Source organism: Anoplopoma fimbria, chromosome 17 (genome assembly GCF_027596085.1).
Source record: "Anoplopoma fimbria isolate UVic2021 breed Golden Eagle Sablefish chromosome 17, Afim_UVic_2022, whole genome shotgun sequence".
Lineage (NCBI taxonomy): Eukaryota > Metazoa > Chordata > Actinopteri > Perciformes > Anoplopomatidae > Anoplopoma > Anoplopoma fimbria.
The window spans coordinates 18068126-18087583 of NC_072465.1; the positions used below are offsets into that span (position 1 = coordinate 18068126).

Below are 19458 nucleotides of genomic sequence, written 5' to 3' on the forward strand. Positions count from 1 at the left end.
CTGCCAAGAGACAGTCCGGCACATAACTCCTGCAACAACACAATTTTGTTTACGCTCTAGTTTTTTTACGAATTAAAACACGACCGATCTAACGTGTTGATCTGTGAGCTTTAGAGGAACTCGTAGGCAGACTTTGTCACCTTCGGACAGAGAAAGGCTGGATGTTTTTAGTGAAGTTTCATATTTATCATAAAATCTTCTCAACTCCCAAAATGTCAGACTACTACACCTTTAATCACACCAAAACCTGCTGACTTGGAGAATAAATTTGAACAAAAACCTTCTTGCAAACTAGAGCCCATCCGATACTGGATTGCAAATAATATCTGTATTTGAAAGTTTTAAAAAGGTCAGATGACGATATATCGGCCAATATTTGTTTTTTTTTAACATTTTAGTTTTTTCTTAAATTGTGACAATGATACGTGCTGAGCGGGACAAATTACTCCACTTGGCCAACTGTGTAATAGAAACACAGTTTATCTCAAACACATCTTTGACATTTAACGATTTATTGTTCCTTATTAGCTGACACAAGCAGATATATTGGTGATCTGCTGATCAGCCTGTAATACTAATCAGACTCCATTACAAATGACTTCATTGTCTCTAAATCATGGGGCTTGTTTAATGATCAATAGGCTACTCACCTAAAATGTCTGTTCTTTACCATTAAATCTAGCTTGAAAATGTGACTTTGTCTTCACATTATAACAGTTTCTGATTGGTTAAGCAATTATTAACCTACATGATGCACACAGAGGACCAAAACCTCAGGTTACTTTGGGTTGAATGAATTAAAAAAGACAAGAAATGTTTGACATCCCTGCTTTCACCTTCCTCTCACACTCATCATATTCACTTGGCTTGAAGTGCTTCAGACAGAGAACTAAGAAAAGAAAAAAAAAAAAAAAAGGTTGCTGTACTCCCATAACTAGTCAGTGGCAGTGAGCCTGATCACATTGGTAGTCTATGAAAACAGATCCCGATACTTTCTGTGATCTCTCTCTCCCATTTCCTCTCTTGGTTAGTTTAATATCAAGCCTGCTTAAACATTTAACACCCTGTTCAAAGTAATTGTAAACCTTGCTTCACCACCAATCCAGCCACAGTGGGGCCCACTTTCTCCCAAAAGTGACCAACGAGCACCATCACATTACTCACAGAGACGGCCTGTGTTTCTTTAAAAACAAAAAATTAAAACTAAATCTTTTTTTTTTGTTTGTTTGTTTTGTTTTTTTAAAGAGAGATAAACTCATCCAAGAGGCAGCTGAGGCCAATGTCAACACGAGAAGAATTACAAGCTGAACACTTCGCTCAAATCACATAACAGTTACGGAGCAGGGGGTGGGGGTGGGGGTGGGGGGGGGTTGGGGGAGGGGGTCGGGAGAGGGGGTTGGACTTTGGAAGGCTGCTGGCTAGGGACGGGGAGAGGGCTGGCTGAGGAGCTGAGGAGCGTGTGGTTTAGATGAGAATGTGTTCTGCTTGTCTCTAGACAAGTACATAAGCAATCACTTTAACATGTCCGACTAAATATGATTGTCTTCAAAGTAACATTTTCTGGTTATGTTTTGCTTTTGTAAAAATGTCAGGACTCTGAAGTCTGTCTTTCTCCAAAGATCGTCAAAAGTTCTTCCGCATTCCACCCACAGTGGCCTCCTCTTCCTCCTGCAGCCTCTCAAGCTCAGCCTGGCTTCCTCTGGCTTCCACCTCCTCTCCTCGCTCCCTTTTTGTGTTGCACAAGGAGGTCTAGGGGCTAGACAATGGAGTCCCAATCAAAGTCATCCTGGATGTCATCAGCTGGCATGCGATGCATCTGGAAGTTTCTGGTAGGTATCATGTGCTGCTGGTTCATCTGTGCATGGTGTCCTGGAGAGAGAACAGAGGGGAGGGAGAGTCAGATCCACACAGCTGTTAGCTTTTCTAAGGCAAAAAGCTGGATTTAGTGGGTTTATTTATAAAAAAAAAAAAAAACGTTAATATAATGTTTCATAATGTGCTGCAAGTTATTGTGTTAATCATGTCTTTCTCTGTGTCTTCTTGTCACCTGTCATTGTGGGTCCTGTGCTGCTCATGGGGGGCATGTGGGAATATCCTGGAGGACCCATCATGGACATGCTCTGTCTGGTGTCCATGTAAAGATTTCCTGAAGAGAGAATCAGAACAAATCTTTATTTTAAGGCCTCATTCAAACCAGGAAATGCACCTCTTAAATTCAAGTAATGCAGCTGAACAAAAAAAAAGTTTTTAGGGGAGGACCCTGCAGTGTGATTAAGTCATTTCAACAGAAGAGCTCTGCAATTTCCCAAATGATATATGCTACCCACAGGTGACACATCATGGTCTTTACTATTATTTACACGGCTGCCAGAAATCATTGTTTGGCTTTCAGCTACACGGTATTTTACCTGTGGCTCACTTTAAACAGAAACAGGAAGAGTTAATTAGTCACGTGTACACTCGCAAGGTTTGGGGAGCAGGAAAAAAAGCTAAAATCTGACACACAATTTATAAAAAAATTTCAGACCTTACTCTTATCTTTAGTTTTTTCTTCATGAATTACAGAATAATTTGATCTCTTCAGGCCTCTAAAAAATATGTGAATAGAAAAAAAAAAATCATTGTTTGGTTGAACTGGTTACAACTGGTAGACATGTGCAGACTGTTTCATTTGAAGGGGTTGTGAATCACTGCATGAAGGGCAAGCAGAGCTCATCGTCTGCAATTACATTTTTCAACCTTTTGCTTTTTTTTTTTTTCTTAGAGATAGACCTCATAGCTATACTTACATTTTTTTCTATATACTGTAAAAACACACCATCCTAACGAGGAAACAACACCAGATGAGATGCCTACATCTGTCAAGTTACATTGTTCATTTAGAGGCAGAGAAACAGCTGCAATCTATATGATAATGAACAACACACATTCCATCCAACCGTGATAAATATGAGGCGGTAGGGTTAAGGAGCGGGTGTTTAACCTGTGTTGAGGTGCTGGCTGGGTTTGTTGGGGTGCATGGCGCCATGACAAACAGGAGGCTGCACTGCCCCTTGTGGCTGGATTACACCGGTGCGGGCAAAGAACTGGTTGATGGACGAGCAGAGGTCGGCGATCTGGGTGGGTTCCAGGGACCAGTTGTTCAACTCTGCTTGTCTCATACTGTCTCTCAATCCTAAGGACCATAAAACACATTTATAGACAATTGGAGTTACTATCAGATCTAGTGACAGTATCTGTCTGCACTAAAAGGCCTTTGTGACAATGAAATGTATGAAACTGCGCCAGCCGACTGTCCAAAGAATATAAATTTAGTAATGAGAAACTAATTAACAAACACAAGGAGAAACTTTGGTTGCAATATCTATTCATTATGTCAGTAACCTTCAGTGGGTGATATTTAAAAAACATCCTACCTTGCAATCCTAGACTGTAATTGGATAAACTGACCTGCTGAGCTCAGTGTTTTGGTAATTAAACTTGAAGGCAGTGTTATTTAATTGAAGAGCTCGGTTTAATTAAACTCGTAATCAACTCCACACTTCAACACTCAATCAAAAGCTGGGGCAGTACAGTACTATCAGCTCCTGGCTTTACATATTTTGTTCCTTCTGTAATCTAGAAAAATCGTAATCTCGCACAAATAAATCAAATACATTACATGACTATTATTTGTTTAGTATTTGTGTCCAAACCGCACCTTGGAAAGGTGAAAGGTCGACATCAGCCCAGTTATAGCTGCTAGCAATACGACAGCTTTCTTTCAGTGCATCCAGATTTGGGTACCAGTCAGACAGTAAACCTGCAACACACACACACACACACACACACACAGCAGACTATCTTTAACATTTCAAGATAAGAGACCTCAAGGATAAAGATCATTTTTGGTTTTTGGTTGACACCTAGTTCACTCTTGGAACAAATGCAGATTTAGTCCCGATTACAGAATTTATGGACAACTGCACAATGATGGCTGCTGTTAATGTTATAAACTGTGGGTCCGGTAATAAGGCCAGATGATGCGTTTTCATTGAAGTCACATTTGTATAGCTGTGCAGGCGGTTGTATAGCCAAATGAATGAGGAGGTAGCACCAAATAAAACAGTTAGTCAGGCTCCTGAACAGCTGAGCTCTGTGTTGTGGCCACTAGGAGGAGCCAGTCGACTCTGTAAGAGCTGCTGAAGTCACTGGATGCAGCATTGCTTTGTTCTCACAACAGCACAGATAATAAATCAGATGATGATTTACTGTTGAGCACCTTTACGTGTCCGTAGCACATAACCATTTCTAAATGCTTTATGATTAAAAATGACAATGAGAACAGAACCATATGCAGCTGTTGTCTTGGTTGACATGCGTCTGAGTGATGAACATGATGAGGAGAGAACAACGCGGTGAAGACAATGACAGACAGAGGGTCCTACCTGGGTTGCAGGCCATCTGTTGCTGGGTAGGATGGGGCTGGTGGGCGAGGCTCTGATGCTGCTGTCCGTGTTGAGAAGGGTGCTGGCTGTGCTGCGTGTGTTGGGAGGGGTGTGGCGTGTGTTGCTGCGGGTGCTGGCCGTGGGACGGGTGCTGCGATGGGTGCTGCCCGTGCTGGGAGTGCGCAGCGTGCTGTGGGTGCTGACTGTGTTGGCTGTGCTGGGCATGTTGGCTGTGTTGGTTGTGGGGGCCGCCGTGCTGCGGGAGGTGCTGTGCGTGGGGCGAGCCGTGGCCAGGGTGGGCCTGGGCCGGATGGGACAGGGGCACCTGGCCGCTGTTGGCGGAGTGGCTGTTGGGGTGGCTGTTGGGTTGGTTGTTTGACAGGCTGTTCTGAGTGCTAATGGTGCCACTGGGGGAGTGCTGATAGGAGCAGGAGGTGTGGGACTGCTGGGAGGAATCTGACGGTAAACCCATCAGGCCTGGGAAACAAAGCACACCAACACACAGCTTTTAATAGTGCTTCAACAAATAGTCGGTAACAGATATGTTAATCGACAGAAAATTATGATTATCAACTATTTTGATTATTGATAGTGCTGCGACTAATCTTTTAATGTTGATTAAATTGGAAATGATTTCCCTAATTTATCAATAAGTTGCTTTGTCTAATAAATATCAGAAAATAATTACAAATGGTGTTCAAATTATCTTAGAGCCCAAGATGTCTTCTTTAAATATCTTGTTTTGTCTTGATATAAAAATCAGCAAAAATCAACAAATTCTCAGACTGAAAGAACTGGAACAAGCTAATGGCCTCAAGCGATTAATCAATCATAAAATTGTTGCAGATTCATTTTCAGGAAAAAAAGCCACTTGATTGCAACACTTGCTAGTTCCATTTTCTCAATTTTGAGAATTTGCTGCCTTTCTCCATTTCTTCTCATTGTAAATGGAATAGATTTGGGTTTTGGACCACAGAAAAGAGCAATTTGAAGACACAACCTCTGGGAATCACTGAATCTAATAATCTTAATTGATAATGAAAATATCTTGAGTTGAACCCTTTGCTGTTGAAATGAGACTGCTAATTCCAGGTCCCCACACAAATATGAGTCACATAGTTTATGTACTGAGGTGTATTGGCATAATGCACTTCAGGACAACACAAAGAGAGCCAGGAGCGTCACATATAAATATAGATTCTTCCATATATCTTAACATCTTACAAAAATGGCATCCATGTCTCACGTGTTTGAAGGAATATTTCACCCCCTAAATGACCATTTGTATATCAATGACACACACTGTGTTACCTTAAATCTGTGAGGAATTTTTTTGTTTTCCTTACATGCCTCAATGTTGAACAAAGACTGAAAAAAAATGAGAAATTTCTTGATGAATTGTAGTTAAAGGGGGCCACATATACAACAACAAACTACATTTAAACGTTTAAAAACTCGCAACTCTGGCAATATAATCCAAGTCTCATTTATCCAGTCATATGTTCACATCTTCTTAAACACATGGATCCTCCCTCAAAACTTGCAATTTAAAACAGTTTTGCCTTTAATGTATTTAATGTTTTCTCAGTTTTTAGAGTCTTCATTCCCCGTAAAGGCATGTAAGAAAAAGATAAATATTCTTCACCAATTCAAGGTAACATGATGCGAGTAACTGATGTAAAAATTGTCATTTTGGGGGTGAAGAATTCCTTTAAGTAGTTGTACGCTTGAGACGGACCAGCTGCCATTTTGTTGTATCTGGGAATGACTCAGCATCAGTTGTGTCTCTGAGGTTCCCGAGCTGCCGTCGCCTCTCGTCTCCAGCTACACAGCTCTGGATTGTCTTTGACAGATTCATTGTGCCGCTGCACGGCTCTTAAAACAGACATGACTGGAACATGAACATCTGCACACCCAACTGCAATCATCTGAGTGGCAGGGAGTGGTCTTAAGAGGCCCTGTCCTTCACAGCTTTGGCACAGTAAACCTATTTCACTGGAGTGCTTTTAGAGCTGACTCTAGCCCTGCACCTCCACAATCGGCACGTAACACTCACTGCAGGGGTGACAAAGGTGCATCTCTTATCGGCACCGAAAGCCCATTGTCCAACCAGGGAAATACAGAAAGCAATTAACGCGGCACCAGAATAATAATGCGAGCTCATTACCTATTATCAAAGCCAGTGAATTAGCTCACTGTCTACAGCGGCAGAGTGTGAAATCCTCTAGCTCGATTATTTACGCTTTTTAATTGCTAAAGCTTGTCTGACTAAGAGATTTCACTTTTATGCGCATAAAAAAAGGTAACAACTTTGAACTAATGAAACATAGATGATAGATTAAAGGAGAGGAACTCTTTGAAAACATTAGCATGAAATGCATTTGATTTGTGAAAGTAGGTTATACACAGAAAGCTCAGTCTACTTTGCTCATAACCTGCTTGTCAAGTGCTCTTTGTTTATCAGTCAATCAGATTACAAGCTAAAATGCATTTTGTTCTGCAGGGATTCGCAAGCTTTTGGAAAGCTGTGCACTATCCGCTACTATGTATTATATCGTACAAATTCCCAATCATCATGACAAATGAACCTCAAATCCAGCAGATTTAACCTCCTTCACTCCTCTGATGAAACACAGCCTACATGAGAAAACATTTCAAACGTGCCAACGAGACGCAGACAACTTTCATATCATTTGAAAAATATAAAGTAAAAAAGGCTGGTGTATCAAATCTGAATTAACCATTAAATGAATGCAGTAACATCTCATTTTACATCCTCTAATGAAATATTAAAGACATCTCTCAGACTCGGCTTCTGAATATGAAATGGGGCCTTTTCCACATTACTCTGGCAAAAAGACCATGAAAGTACTCAATATAGATTTGCACAATAGGCTACTGTGGAATACCTGCTCACTTCACAGTAAATCTAATTAGTACCTAAAGACTCTCTATAGCCCGAGCTGTTAAGAACAAACCAACATTAGGAAAATCGCTCTGAAAGTCGTCGCATTCCTTGATAAATAAAGCTTGGGCTCTTTATTAGATCTCCACTTGATGCTCCTGTGAGGCCACTCACCTTGTTGGCTGAAGGACTGCTCAAAAACAGACTTGTAAAGGCTGCGGAAGGAGGCACTGAGATCTTCAAATTCAGAGAACAGGAGCTGCTTGTCCCTGTCTGGCATGTTGTACTGGGACTGGGGGGGCTGCTGGAGGCTCATCGACTGGGACACGGGCTCTGGGTGACTGCTCACCTGGAGAGACGGGGAGATAAGGAACGATAAAGATTAAACGCGTGTTTCATTTATCAGATTATGTTTAATGTTTGACGTGTGATACAAGTACATTAACTACAGTTTTGCTACATCTGCACCACAGACTACAGGTACGACTGATGCTTAGAGGAGCGCACTATAATGTTCAAACATACACATCAATAACATACATACTTTTTAAAAGAGCCGCCATGCTCATCTGGTCATGGAGCAGCAAAAACAGAAAACAGAACACCTCTAGAACATTAAGTGCAAAGTGTGTGATTTATGTGAATGCACGCAGCAAACACCCCGAGTCAAATATGAGGAGGGTTCAAGACTTCTGAGGAGCCACTTTAATAATGTTGTTTCTGTCTGAAGAGGTGTCTGTCACTCAGCATGTAAAGAACAATAACACAGATCACAATGATCTAGGTCAGTGCTTGCCTTGGCTCACATACCATTAAAAGACCAACTCGAACGGACACAAACCCAATACTCTGGTGGCCAAGCAAAATGTATTTAAAACAAAATCAATAGCAATACCTTCTACAAATAAGCAGCCATTTTATCCATGTATTTGTGTGGGCAGTCAATGTTATGCACTGCCCCGAGGTGTGAGACGGCAAGCAGCGTTCCCTCCAGCAACGAGTTTGTCTACCAGATTCATCGCAGCGAGGGCAGCACTTAAAAACCATCGTTTTTTCCCCCCCCAAAGCAGGCCCTGACCTGTGTCAACTGTGGGGCTAGCATTACATGAGAGGTCATGTCCAATTTTTGATCATAACATCTTCCTCTCCCAAGATGTGGCCAGGCTGCTGAAGTGAATGGCTCACAGTCTGGCTTGGGTAAGAGTGAAGAGGTGAAAGAAAGAAAGAAAAAAAGCCAGAGTGTTTACTGTGAGCTGCTGCTTTGGCTGTGAGAGAGAGAGAGCGAGCGAGAGCACATCCATCAGGCTGAGCCGATCGATGCTCAGCGCCTAAAGCAGGGAGCACTCTAGGATGCAGGAGGACCACACCAAAGAGGGGGCATCTCTGGTGGGAGGACATCAGAGGAAGCGCTTTCCTTTGTCTGGCTTCCAGGAGCGTGCACATTTTTCTCTGTTTCCCTTAACCCCCTTCCTGATGTTGTACTCCAGTGCATGTCCACCCTGAACCGCCGTCTATTGCTGTCTACGGCTGGCTCCTCTGAAGAAAGCCTCCTGGGGCTTTCTCGATCAGATGAAATATGGGATACAGTACACCTTCTAAGTCTGGCGGTGTTTCATTTTCATTCATTTAGAGGCTGTGGCTCTCCCACAGCTTGAAAAAAAAATATGTGAATAAAATGAGAATTCATCTTTTGGGTCTTGGCGTTTAGTGCTAAACAAATCATCAGCTACGCCACATTTATATAAATACCGTGTTACAAATATACAACTAAGAGACATTTATGAGCTGCAACATCGACATCCAGAATTACCAGCATTCTTTAAGGAACAGCAGGGCAACAGTGTACTGCCACAGCGGGACCGTATTTGTTCTGTCTTTGTACCGCCGCAAAATGTGGACTGATGAAGAGCGGCTCTTGGTCTTACCGGTGTGTAGCTGTGCACACTGCCCACACTGTTGAGATTGACGGAGGCCAGACTCTGATCAGACAGGCTGTTGTTAAGGCTGCTTCTTGGACTATCGCTCCCTTCCTGGTCTGTGTTGTACAACGCCACCTGAAACACACACATGTACTGTTAGCTTGTTATCTCAGACACTCACTAATGTTGTTAAGATGTACTGCATTTTGTAATTCCTATTGCATGCATGTGTCACCTACAGAACCCAGTAAAATAATTGTCAAATAACATTTGAGTTGCTTTTTGAGAGTTTGTATAAATGCAACTGATTGTTTTTAATTATAATTGCAGGGACCCTGAATTCATCAAATCAAAATCAACATTTGCAGACTGTGATATCACCAGATATGGAATCATTGTTCAAAGAATCGCCATAATATCGTATCGTTATTGTATCGTATCGTGATGAAACTTGCGATTTACATTCCTAGTTACTAATTGTCATCACCAATCTTGCTGATGGAAGAGCATGTCTGCATTCCTCTGAGATAATGCTGGTCTATGGTGAAACAAAGTAATTTAGTATGGAAATGTAAAGCCTGAGCGTGCGTGTGTGTGTGTGTGTGCTGCATGCAATGACATGTCATAATAGCAGAGTACTTGCTTTTCACTTGAGGGTGTGTGTAGGAGACACAGGGTGCTGCTGAACAACCACCACAGTCACTAAGGGGTTCAAGCTGAGCGCGCAAAGGGGTCTGGAGACAGCTGAGACATTCCTATCACTAAAGGTCACACTACTGGCGATGTCAGCCACATCTGCTCACCGAGCGCGAATACTTTTGGGACAACTAACAAAGGATTTCAGTGCAGCCGAGAGACTGACCTTTCAATATAGCAGCGAAACTAGCCGAACCACTTCAGGACGACAATCTTAATTATCGTCTCACAAGGTTTCTGCCCCCACCCGCCCTTCCCAAAATAACGTGCGCCGTCAGACAACTAAGACAATAGTAAGAAAGATCCAGATAATTAATATAATGATACCCACAGAGAATAGTCCATGTGTTGAGTTTTGCATTGTGAGAAAGGAATGGCAGCAATGCACTGATGGTGTTGCGGTGGAAGAGGGCCTGACATTCGAAGATTGGTGTTTGTGTGTGTCCTTCCATGACGGAGTGCAGCATGGTGGCTTCTGCTCATCGCTGTGAGTGGAACAGAGTGGGCTCTGTGCTCAGCACAATGAGACAGCAGTTGCAGCAGCCTTCAGCCAGGCAGATTGGCCCGGCCCTGCCCAGCATCCTGCCTCTCAGCAGCAGCAGCAGTGGACTGAAGCCTCTTGTCTCTCTGCTGAGGCACAGTGAGCTGCCACAGAGGCCACAAGGACGCAAGGAAACCCAGGCAGCCTTGACTGCCTTCTCTGCTCTGACTGATTGGCCCGCTGACTAACATGCTGGTACGACTCCAGGACGCACACATGCAGAGTGAGAGCGTCCGATGGTATTAAGCTTTTAATATGGAGCTGGTAGAATGAGAAAGAAGTACTGCAATTGAAAAAAAAAAAAAAAACACCACCAAAAAAAACGGCGCAACTGCTGAATCCAGGCAACAGTGTACGAGGAAAAGGGGTGAGGTTGAGGGAGAGGAGAATAGGGGGGTAGTAAGAGAAGCTCATTAGGCAACTCTAGCCTTCCTCCACTCAGTGTGGGCTTGGCTCCAGTGTTCATTAGCGTGAAGGGGAACTCAATGAGCAGCTAAGACTGAAGGCTTAAGCACGTCTACAATATCAGCCCTACAATGCTAATCAAAAGCAGCGTGCCACAGAAATATAAATGTTATGTGTAATGAAGTCATAAAACAGGCTTTTAGCCTTAACTCTCCCACCGCAATCTATTTTTACTCTACTCACCCATAAAGTGTGATGATTTCAAAACCTCACTGCTCTGTGGTTTACGCAGACCCCCAGAGTCCCTTGAGTGAAGACACCCACTCGAGCATGCTCCGTCACAGACGAACACCCAGTCGCATCTCGCCCACATACGTAGAAGCATGCGCAAACATATGACACACAGACACACATACACACACTCTCACACGCTCATACAGCTACAGATGTGCACAACGGCAGGATGACAAACACACATACAAAAACACACAGACAGAGGCAGGCATGCTCATACAGGCAGGAGCGGCTCCATGGTAAATACTGTGTACAGTGTTAGCTAGCAGGCAAGCGAGTCAGAGTTCTATTCTTAGCAGTGAATTAAGTAAAAAGCCAGAGGTGTCTTTTACATGGGGGCCTAATCTGGAGCATGAGACATGGATTATGAAATCAAAGCAAGATTGGCCCAGGTGTCTCCAACAATGCCAGCCAGTGTTCAGCACAATCCCTGCGTGCAGGATTTAACAGACAGGCAAAGGCAGAGGGAGAGAGAAGGAAGGGATATGAGAGAGAGAGAGAGAGAGAGAGAGAGAGGAAAGCGAGAGAGAGCAAAAAAAGCCAGACTATTCATCAGCAAACATACTTCACAACAATCCTCTCTTTCCCTTCATCATCACACTTCCGTGCCAGAGTTTCATCACATACAAGTCAATGTTTAGGGCCGCCTCTCCCCCCCCAACCTGACAAACATCTGAGTCTATGTGAGAAAAGGCACACGAAAAAAAGAGAGGAGGGACAATCTTGTGAGGAATGTCCGACAGAAGAGAAAAAGGGAAAAAAGAGATTCTTGCTGGTTCAGTATTCGTCCTGCCAGCGTCTCTCATTGGTCTATCTGAGAAGGCGGGAATGAGGGAGAGAGACTGGAATAGAAAGGGAGAGAGAGAGAGAGAGAGAAAACCAGAGAGGGAATTCCTGTGGCTTGGCACACTGCACCGAAAGAGGCGTGGCCTGTCGTGTGTTTACAGTGTAAGACAGTGAGAAACAAGCTCTCTCCGAGGAGTTAAGGCCTCAGATCTGTTACTATTTCACTTTGTCTTCTGTTCACTTCGCCACCTTAACAGTTTTTGTCACACTCAAGTGAACAAAAAGAGACAAATCAAAACTTCTTTTCATCAGCTCCTGCGATCGCATGGCAGTCATGTTTTCTGCCGTTTTTAATGTTTTCTGCTTGTTGCTCATGTGAGTTATTTGACTAGAGGTATTTGATGGCAGGAGGCCAAACTCTAAGCTGTCAGCTCTCTACATTAGGGCCTCATTATGCCGTAACCACTGGTGGAGACGGGTGCTGTGCAAGTGCTTTTTTAGTAGCAATCACAGAGAAAAAAAAAACACCAAAAAAAAAGGGTCATCTTTCCCAACACATGGGCCCATGAATCTGAAACGGTATGTTCTCTATAGATACAGCCCCAAGCTAATAGTCACTGACAAACCCGTCAAAACAAGCCGAAACTCTCTGTAACATACTCTACATACATGTACACACAAGTAATATCAGACACCGACATATGCTCAGACTCTAGTCCCCCTCACACACACACTAACTCCTCTTTCCTATGAACAGTCCTGTTCACTTTTTTTTTTGTAATGCTTGCAGCAAATGAATAAGCGACTCTTGTAGGCTTTTTAAAAGTACACTTGAGAGCTGCGCCCTCTGGGCCCAGAGGATGAGAGCTTAAGGTTAAAAAGCCTATTTAAATTTCAGAGTGAGCGGCACACTCACAGCTAACAGCTAGCGGTCCCTGTAGCTTTGCTCTGCGAGGTACAAGTGGTTCCAAGCTTTTACACGTATTGAAAAATAAAATAAAGAGAGCAAGAGGAGGCGGCAGCAGGGGTGGTCACCTGTGGCGTGGCGGCGTAATGTGGTCACAGAATGAGAAACACGAACTCTGGGCGTCAACCTCCACTACAGGTGTGAATACAGAAACCCCACGCCGCGTGCAGTGTATCCTATTGCAAGTCTGCAAGGGACTGTGTAAGGTCTATCAGGTTGCAAAGTACTAAGTATCAGTGTGAGAATCATATTTCCGTGCTGAAGATAACAAGAGCCTGCTGCCTGTTGTTGTAGAGGAAAAAGGTGCTGCAGTGCAGATAGTTGTGTATTTTAGTGTGGGTTGCATTGCAGAGAAGCTTTAGGCATATGAGCGTGTGCTTGTGTGTGTGTGCGTGTATGTGTGTGTGTATCTCCCCTCCACTAGAGTGCTCCTCTCTCTGTGGGGAATATTGCAGTAGGTGGTTGGAGAAGTGGGTGGGGTCAGGGTGCAGCCTGTAGCCAGGTGTGTGTTGGAGCTGGAGGCTGGATGGCTGGCTCTAGTACCTTGTTAGTCACAGTGTTGATTGCCAGTGTTGGAGAGGCACTTCCAGAGATCATACACTCCATCCCCAAAGACTCCGACTCCAGGCTGTACGGCGTGGAAGCCTGTGGGGGTTCGGGGCAGGGTGTGGAGGCAGACAGAAAAAATAAATAATAAAAATTCAACACAGTCTAATTATCAAACACACGAGATCCCACAGCAGGTTGCAAGGAAAAGACCTGTATAATGTTTGTGACAAATCTTCTTGCACGATACTAAAAAAAATAAACCAGATCTATTGTCATTTGGCAGAGCAACACCTTTATTTAGGTCACATTTGAACTGTGCTTTCTGAGACGGTGGAGACAGCCAGCCCCCACCCCCAACCCAGCCCTCACCTCCCACCCAAACGCACACGCATGCCCTCGTCTTGGCGTATAGGCGCGCTGTTGTGAGAGATAACTCTGCCATGCCTGTCTCACAAAACTGCTTACTGTAAGAGGATTGGCTGCCAACAATACCATTTTTAATTCATGATAAACATAAATGAGATTTCACAAACTCTCAATTTCAATGTCTGACTCTTAATGGAATGCCTTGTAGGCAGACAGTGTCTAGGGGAGAGGGGAGGGGAGCGGGGTGAGAGCAGCGCATGTGTCCTACAGAAAACACACTCTTCACTTGGTGCGTTCTTTTGTGTCATGCTCAAATCAACAGAGCGGCATCAGGAGAGCTTTAGCTGAAGCTGTTGGCAGGGCTGTGTATTAAAATCAATGTGCTTTTCCTGAACCTTTACATTTGTTGTATACAAAAATCCCACCCCAGCAAAGAGACGCAGTTTGTTGAATGAATGTGATAGTATTTCTGAGGCTGTAGGGAGACTACATGAACAGCATGTTAAGTTTTATGTGCGTGTGTGTGGCAGAGACAATGGCACGTCTTAGCGTGTGCTCGCGTGAGTCTGCCTTGTCAGCCTAACATCGTTGCCTCTGGTCAGCCACATTGTGGGGAAGGAGGAGACAAGAGCTGGCTGTGTCGGGATGCCCCAGGGCCCGGTCAATCTGAGCAGCTCACTAAAAACCTGTACAGCTGTACGTAACGCTGGAACAAACTCATCCATAATTAAAGACAAAAGCTCCCGCTCAGAATAGCCGGGGCGCACAGCTCTGCATTAATTGATGTTTGTAAAAAAAAAAAAAAAAAAAAAAAAGAAACGAGTGCAGAATGTAATGTATGTAATGGCTGCCTCGGGCATAGTTTATTATTGAGGACCCCACTTCATGACAGGCTAGCGGAGCAGCATGGAGAGGCAGTTACATAAAGTCTGGATACGAACTCCTACTGAGTCTCTGTGTGTGTGTGTGTGTGTGTGTGTGTGTGTGTGTGTGTGTGTGTGTGTGTGTGTGTGTGTGTGTTGTGTGTGTGTGTGTGTGTGTGTGTGTGTGTGTTTATGCATGTGTGTCCGCATGAGGTAGAGAACGAGTGGGAGAGAAAGGAGGGCAAGAGGAAAAGGAAAACTGAGGCAGAAGTAGAGGCACAGTATGAATATTGAACCAAGTGGAGACGGAGGCAGAGGCTTGAGCAGAGGAACAGCATATGTCGAGTGTTTTTATTGTTGGGAATATGCAGAGTTTGTGTCATCAGACTCACCCGCTCTCCAGACCGCGGCCTCTTCTTCGGCCGTGTAGGCAAGGCGTCCTCCTTTGGGTTTGTGTCGATGGCCCAGTAAGAGCCCTGCAGACAGAAAAAAAAGACCTGTGAGCTAATAAAACATTTGTTGTTTTTTTTACATGACATTTGCACTTCGGTTCTCTCTTTGGTACAACATTATTTAGAAATCAGAGAGGCCTCATCTGCTCTGCTAAAGCCTGACCTAATAGTCCAAGTCTTTAGTTGAGTTGATAGCTGTGTGTTTGTGCAGCGTGTGGGTGGGCTTTGTTAGTAAGAAAGGCTTGGCTTTTCCTCCTCTGCGGCTGCTTTCTCAATGAGAGGCTGGTGAGGGCAGCTGCTGGTGGTGAAAATGCTAAGCCTTTCCTGAAGCTGTACTTCCTCTGCCTCAGGTACTGAATCAGAGTGCTGTTGCCAAGGATGAAGGCTCCGCAGTCTCGGCCCAGGAATGGAGGCAGTGCTCGCCCTGCCGCGGTGCTTTCTTGTTAAGGTCTGAGCAAGGCTAATCAAGAAGAGAACAGTTGGGCTGGCTCTGGGGCTGCAGCTAGCAATCCCACATCCAGGCTGCATTATTTATCTTTGCATTCGGCCCCATTTAATTTATTTTTCAATGGTTTTTCTTCCTCGAAGCCAACAGGAACGCCGCTCACAGTACAGATTTTTACCCGAGGGCCCTGCGAGTTCTGAATTTATTTTTAATATTTCATATGACCCTCGATAAAAATCGCAATTGTCCAGAGAAAGTGAGATCAGGACCTTTAAAATTACTTCCTTAGCAGAGAGAATAATTGTTACTTCCATGAGAAATTCTCTCCACAACAGGAGAGGCCATAGAACAAGCTGCATCTCAAGTATCTATACAATAACCGCTACATAATGGGCTGCTCTTGTTATTTTCACAGCTTGCTTACACCACTGCTGCAATTGCTGAAAAATGAAAAGCCAGGGTTGGCCTATATTTGTCAGGGGGGTTAAAATTATAAGTTTTAATATGTGAGAGGCTTTGGGGTCAATTAACATTTTCCTCAGAGGGAAGAATAATTCACAGCACAATCAACCCAAGATGAAGAAACATCTCATATTGATGTAGGCCACAGAAAAATGCAGCAGACACCTCATTACCCAGTCCATGTCTTTACAAGAAGCTTCACTGAAGAATGTATGTAAAGGTGAGAAAAGATGTCTCTACATGTGGTTCATCTCTGTGTTTAGGAGAAGGGGCTAAATGCAGAGGTACATATGCAGATGTTTCAAAATTAGAGGTCACAAAGACAAAGCCATGCTTGATGACGTTTCTTTTAATTAGGCGGGGAAGAAAACATTAGGTTAACCCTCATGGGAGGGGAGTTTCTGCATTTCCCTACACCCACCCCAAGAGAGTTGGTGAAAAAAAAAAAAAAAAAAAAGAGAAACATATAAAGAGTCATTAAATTATTCACAAATATGCTGCAATATACTGTAGCAATGCCAAGCGAAGTGTGCCCGTGGAGTCTGGGTGCAAAGCCACAATATCCTCTACAGACAAAACAAAGGCTGCTGTAAAGATTGTTTTAAAAAATAAATTAAAAAAACAGATCCTGGTAACAGATGCACTCTACCTGCTCACTACCCGTAAATGACGCAGCTCATTTTCATACATCAACACACATTTTGTCATCTAGTTCCCCCTTTTTTTGTGTAAATATAGGAAGGACAAACACAACAAGTACACTGGTTATCCTGGCAACTCCAGACGGAGATATAAGAGCAATTAAAATACTGATTATTAACGGTAGCCTTCACAGGCTGCATTTCTACCTCCGAGGTAGACAGGGTGTGTGTATGTACAATACCAACTGTCATCTCTTACACCATCTCAGAGAGGGAGTCAGACAGACAGCGACATGACTCTCCTATCTCCCCCAACCAGCAGTTCTCATATTCCTGCCACATTACAATATTGATGCAACATATCAAGAGCGGCTAGCGCTTCTTTGAAGTTGTCTTCGGGGGGGAAGGGAGTGAGGAAAATTCCAAATTAAACATTAAGGATGCGAGCATGTTGGCCATGCATTTGGAATGGGATCCATACAGCAATAGATTATTTTGTATTTAGTGGAGCAGCTCCCAGGAGTGTCAATATCAGAGGATTACAGCAAAACATGAAATTAGCATTCAGTCCCCATCCTCTACACAGCTAGGCGTAGCTCTTCATGCATGTGTTGTGTGTGTGTGTGTGTGTGTGTGTGTGTGTGTAATTATTTGTGCGGTTCCCTAAGCATATGTAGCGTATGCTCTGACAGTGCCGGGGATGAAATCTGGGTTAGGCTACATATGGTTAGACCTAAGCACGCCATAAGACTAAATATAGGCCCATAGGCTCCTTCTCCATGAACTAGTGAGTGGACCAGTGGACACTACTACTTATCGGGGCAGATTGTGAAGTAAATCGGGCTGAGAAAGCAACTGTAGGTGGTCCTACTGAGATTCAAGTGTCAAATTAACATGTTGGACTAGACATCCTCTTACAGAGAAGAGAAATGGGGGCTGAGTAGAGAGCAAATGAAGACGGAATTATTATTTTTTCTGAATAGGTTCCGGTTCACCTTGAGTAAACACTTCAGGGACACAAGAATCTAGAAAGAACCTGAATGCCTCATTTATAACCATTGCGTAAACACAAAACAGGGTCTGAGTTATGAAATATATAGAAACAAACTTGATGGGAGAATGTGTGCAACTGTACAGGATCGACCCATTTGTACGACGGGAAATTGGCAACGCGGATGGAGAGGTGGTGCTTTGAAGCCAGATTGTATAATGATGCCTCTCACACATTTAACTTCACTAAATATCAAACGCTAATTACAGATTTACATTATCAACCGCCAGTGTTACTTGTTTTTGTGCTATAACTACTCCATAAACAGCTTTCAATTTGAAAAGATATAAAAAAAAATCTGTCCAATATTTCATCATACTCTGCCCTTAAGGTGTGCCAGGTGGGGTGACTCACCCTGCACACATTGATTGTGTAAATTAAATTAATCTGGAAATAAAGTGAAAGCTCTCGCACAATTGTTACACTCCATATCTTCATTATCAGTCATAATGCAGGCCAGGTTAACCATAACACATTCTTAACTAAATAAATAAATACATTGTGTTCACCTATCAAGCTTCCATTTTTGAATGATATCCAGGCTGGAGGATACCACTGATTGTCTCACTCATTTTGGCAAGTTGTAAAGCAATCAGTGTGATTGCTGTAAACATATGATGTACTGCAGTGACACTCGTGTGTTATGCTGCATGATTCCCCATAGGCTCATTGGTATGCACAACATTCATGAGGTGATTTGCATTGACCATTTATGTCTGAATGTAAGTATGTAGAGGGCGGGATACAAGGCTAGTTCAAACATTTCCAGGTGGCCTGTGATTGATAAAGGTAACTTTGCCTGCAGGTGTGCGTACCCACCGTTTGATAAGTCTGTGATTTTTTTTTTCTGCCCACCATTTTTGTCTTTTGTGCATATTAGGGATGGGACGACATTGGATTTCATTGCGATACAAACACATTTAGTTTGTTGTGGTGAATTTTCCATTGTTGGGATAATAGTGAATGTACCCTCATGAGAGACTTCTCCATCACTGTAGAAAAGAGAGAACTAGAGCCTAATTTAAAAATAAACAGGAATCATAGAAAATAACAGATTGACACAATGTTACTATTTTTATATGAAATTAGTTTTTTTAAAGGAGAGGGACCTTATGATTCATGGTTAACATATTCAAGATTGTTTGACTGTTTTTCGCTTAAAACGATGTTCACTAAAAAAAACACGTGTCCCATCTGTAATGCAATAAACATCATTGTTTAGCAAAAAGTGATTCCAGTATGTTTTAGTACCATTTTAACAGTTCTAAGCATATTTTTATGATTATCGGGATAATCATGAATTACTTTTGAGCAGGATGATCATGACATTAAATGTTCACATCATTCCATGTCTAGTGCGCACATATATTCTAGGATGGAATCCTCACACTGTTTTAAAAATGAGACTCCTGACTTCTACCCTGCTAAGGCCGTCTTTTACTTTTTTTTTTTTCTCCTACATCACCCAAATCTGCTGTCTGTGCTGGTCCAACAAACTTGTCTCTCCTTACATTTGAAATGCAATTCTGTGGGGGTGGGAGGTTCATAATAGATTATGAGCATGCCGTGCATTTCCAGACTGGCAGAGCCCTGGCAGTCATTCAAAGGTAACATTTTTCTACCACAGATAGCTTGGTACAAACCACAAAAATGTTGTAACTGGGAATTTAGACAGCTGTGAAAGTAAAC

The 19458-nt window shown here is 43.2% G+C and overlaps 1 protein-coding gene across 2 annotated transcripts in view; it reads right to left on the reverse strand.

Moving 5' to 3' along the window:
- Positions 1–1401: 1401 nt before the first annotated feature.
- foxj3 (forkhead box J3) overlaps positions 1402–19458 on the reverse strand; it is a 67152-nt gene continuing 49095 nt past the window's right edge. The window contains exons 4-12 of one of the 2 annotated variants that reach the window (XM_054617237.1): positions 15111–15194; positions 13484–13585; positions 9258–9386; positions 7507–7681; positions 4428–4904; positions 3701–3802; positions 2984–3175; positions 2048–2146; positions 1402–1869 (exon numbers count right to left, since the gene is read on the reverse strand). In XM_054617237.1, coding sequence (XP_054473212.1) covers positions 1757–1869; positions 2048–2146; positions 2984–3175; positions 3701–3802; positions 4428–4904; positions 7507–7681; positions 9258–9386; positions 13484–13585; positions 15111–15194 — 1473 coding nt within the window. In that variant the 3' untranslated portion in view covers positions 1402–1756. The remainder of the gene's footprint in view (positions 1870–2047; positions 2147–2983; positions 3176–3700; positions 3803–4427; positions 4905–7506; positions 7682–9257; positions 9387–13483; positions 13586–15110; positions 15195–19458) is intronic. The other variant, XM_054617238.1, reaches the window with a different exon arrangement.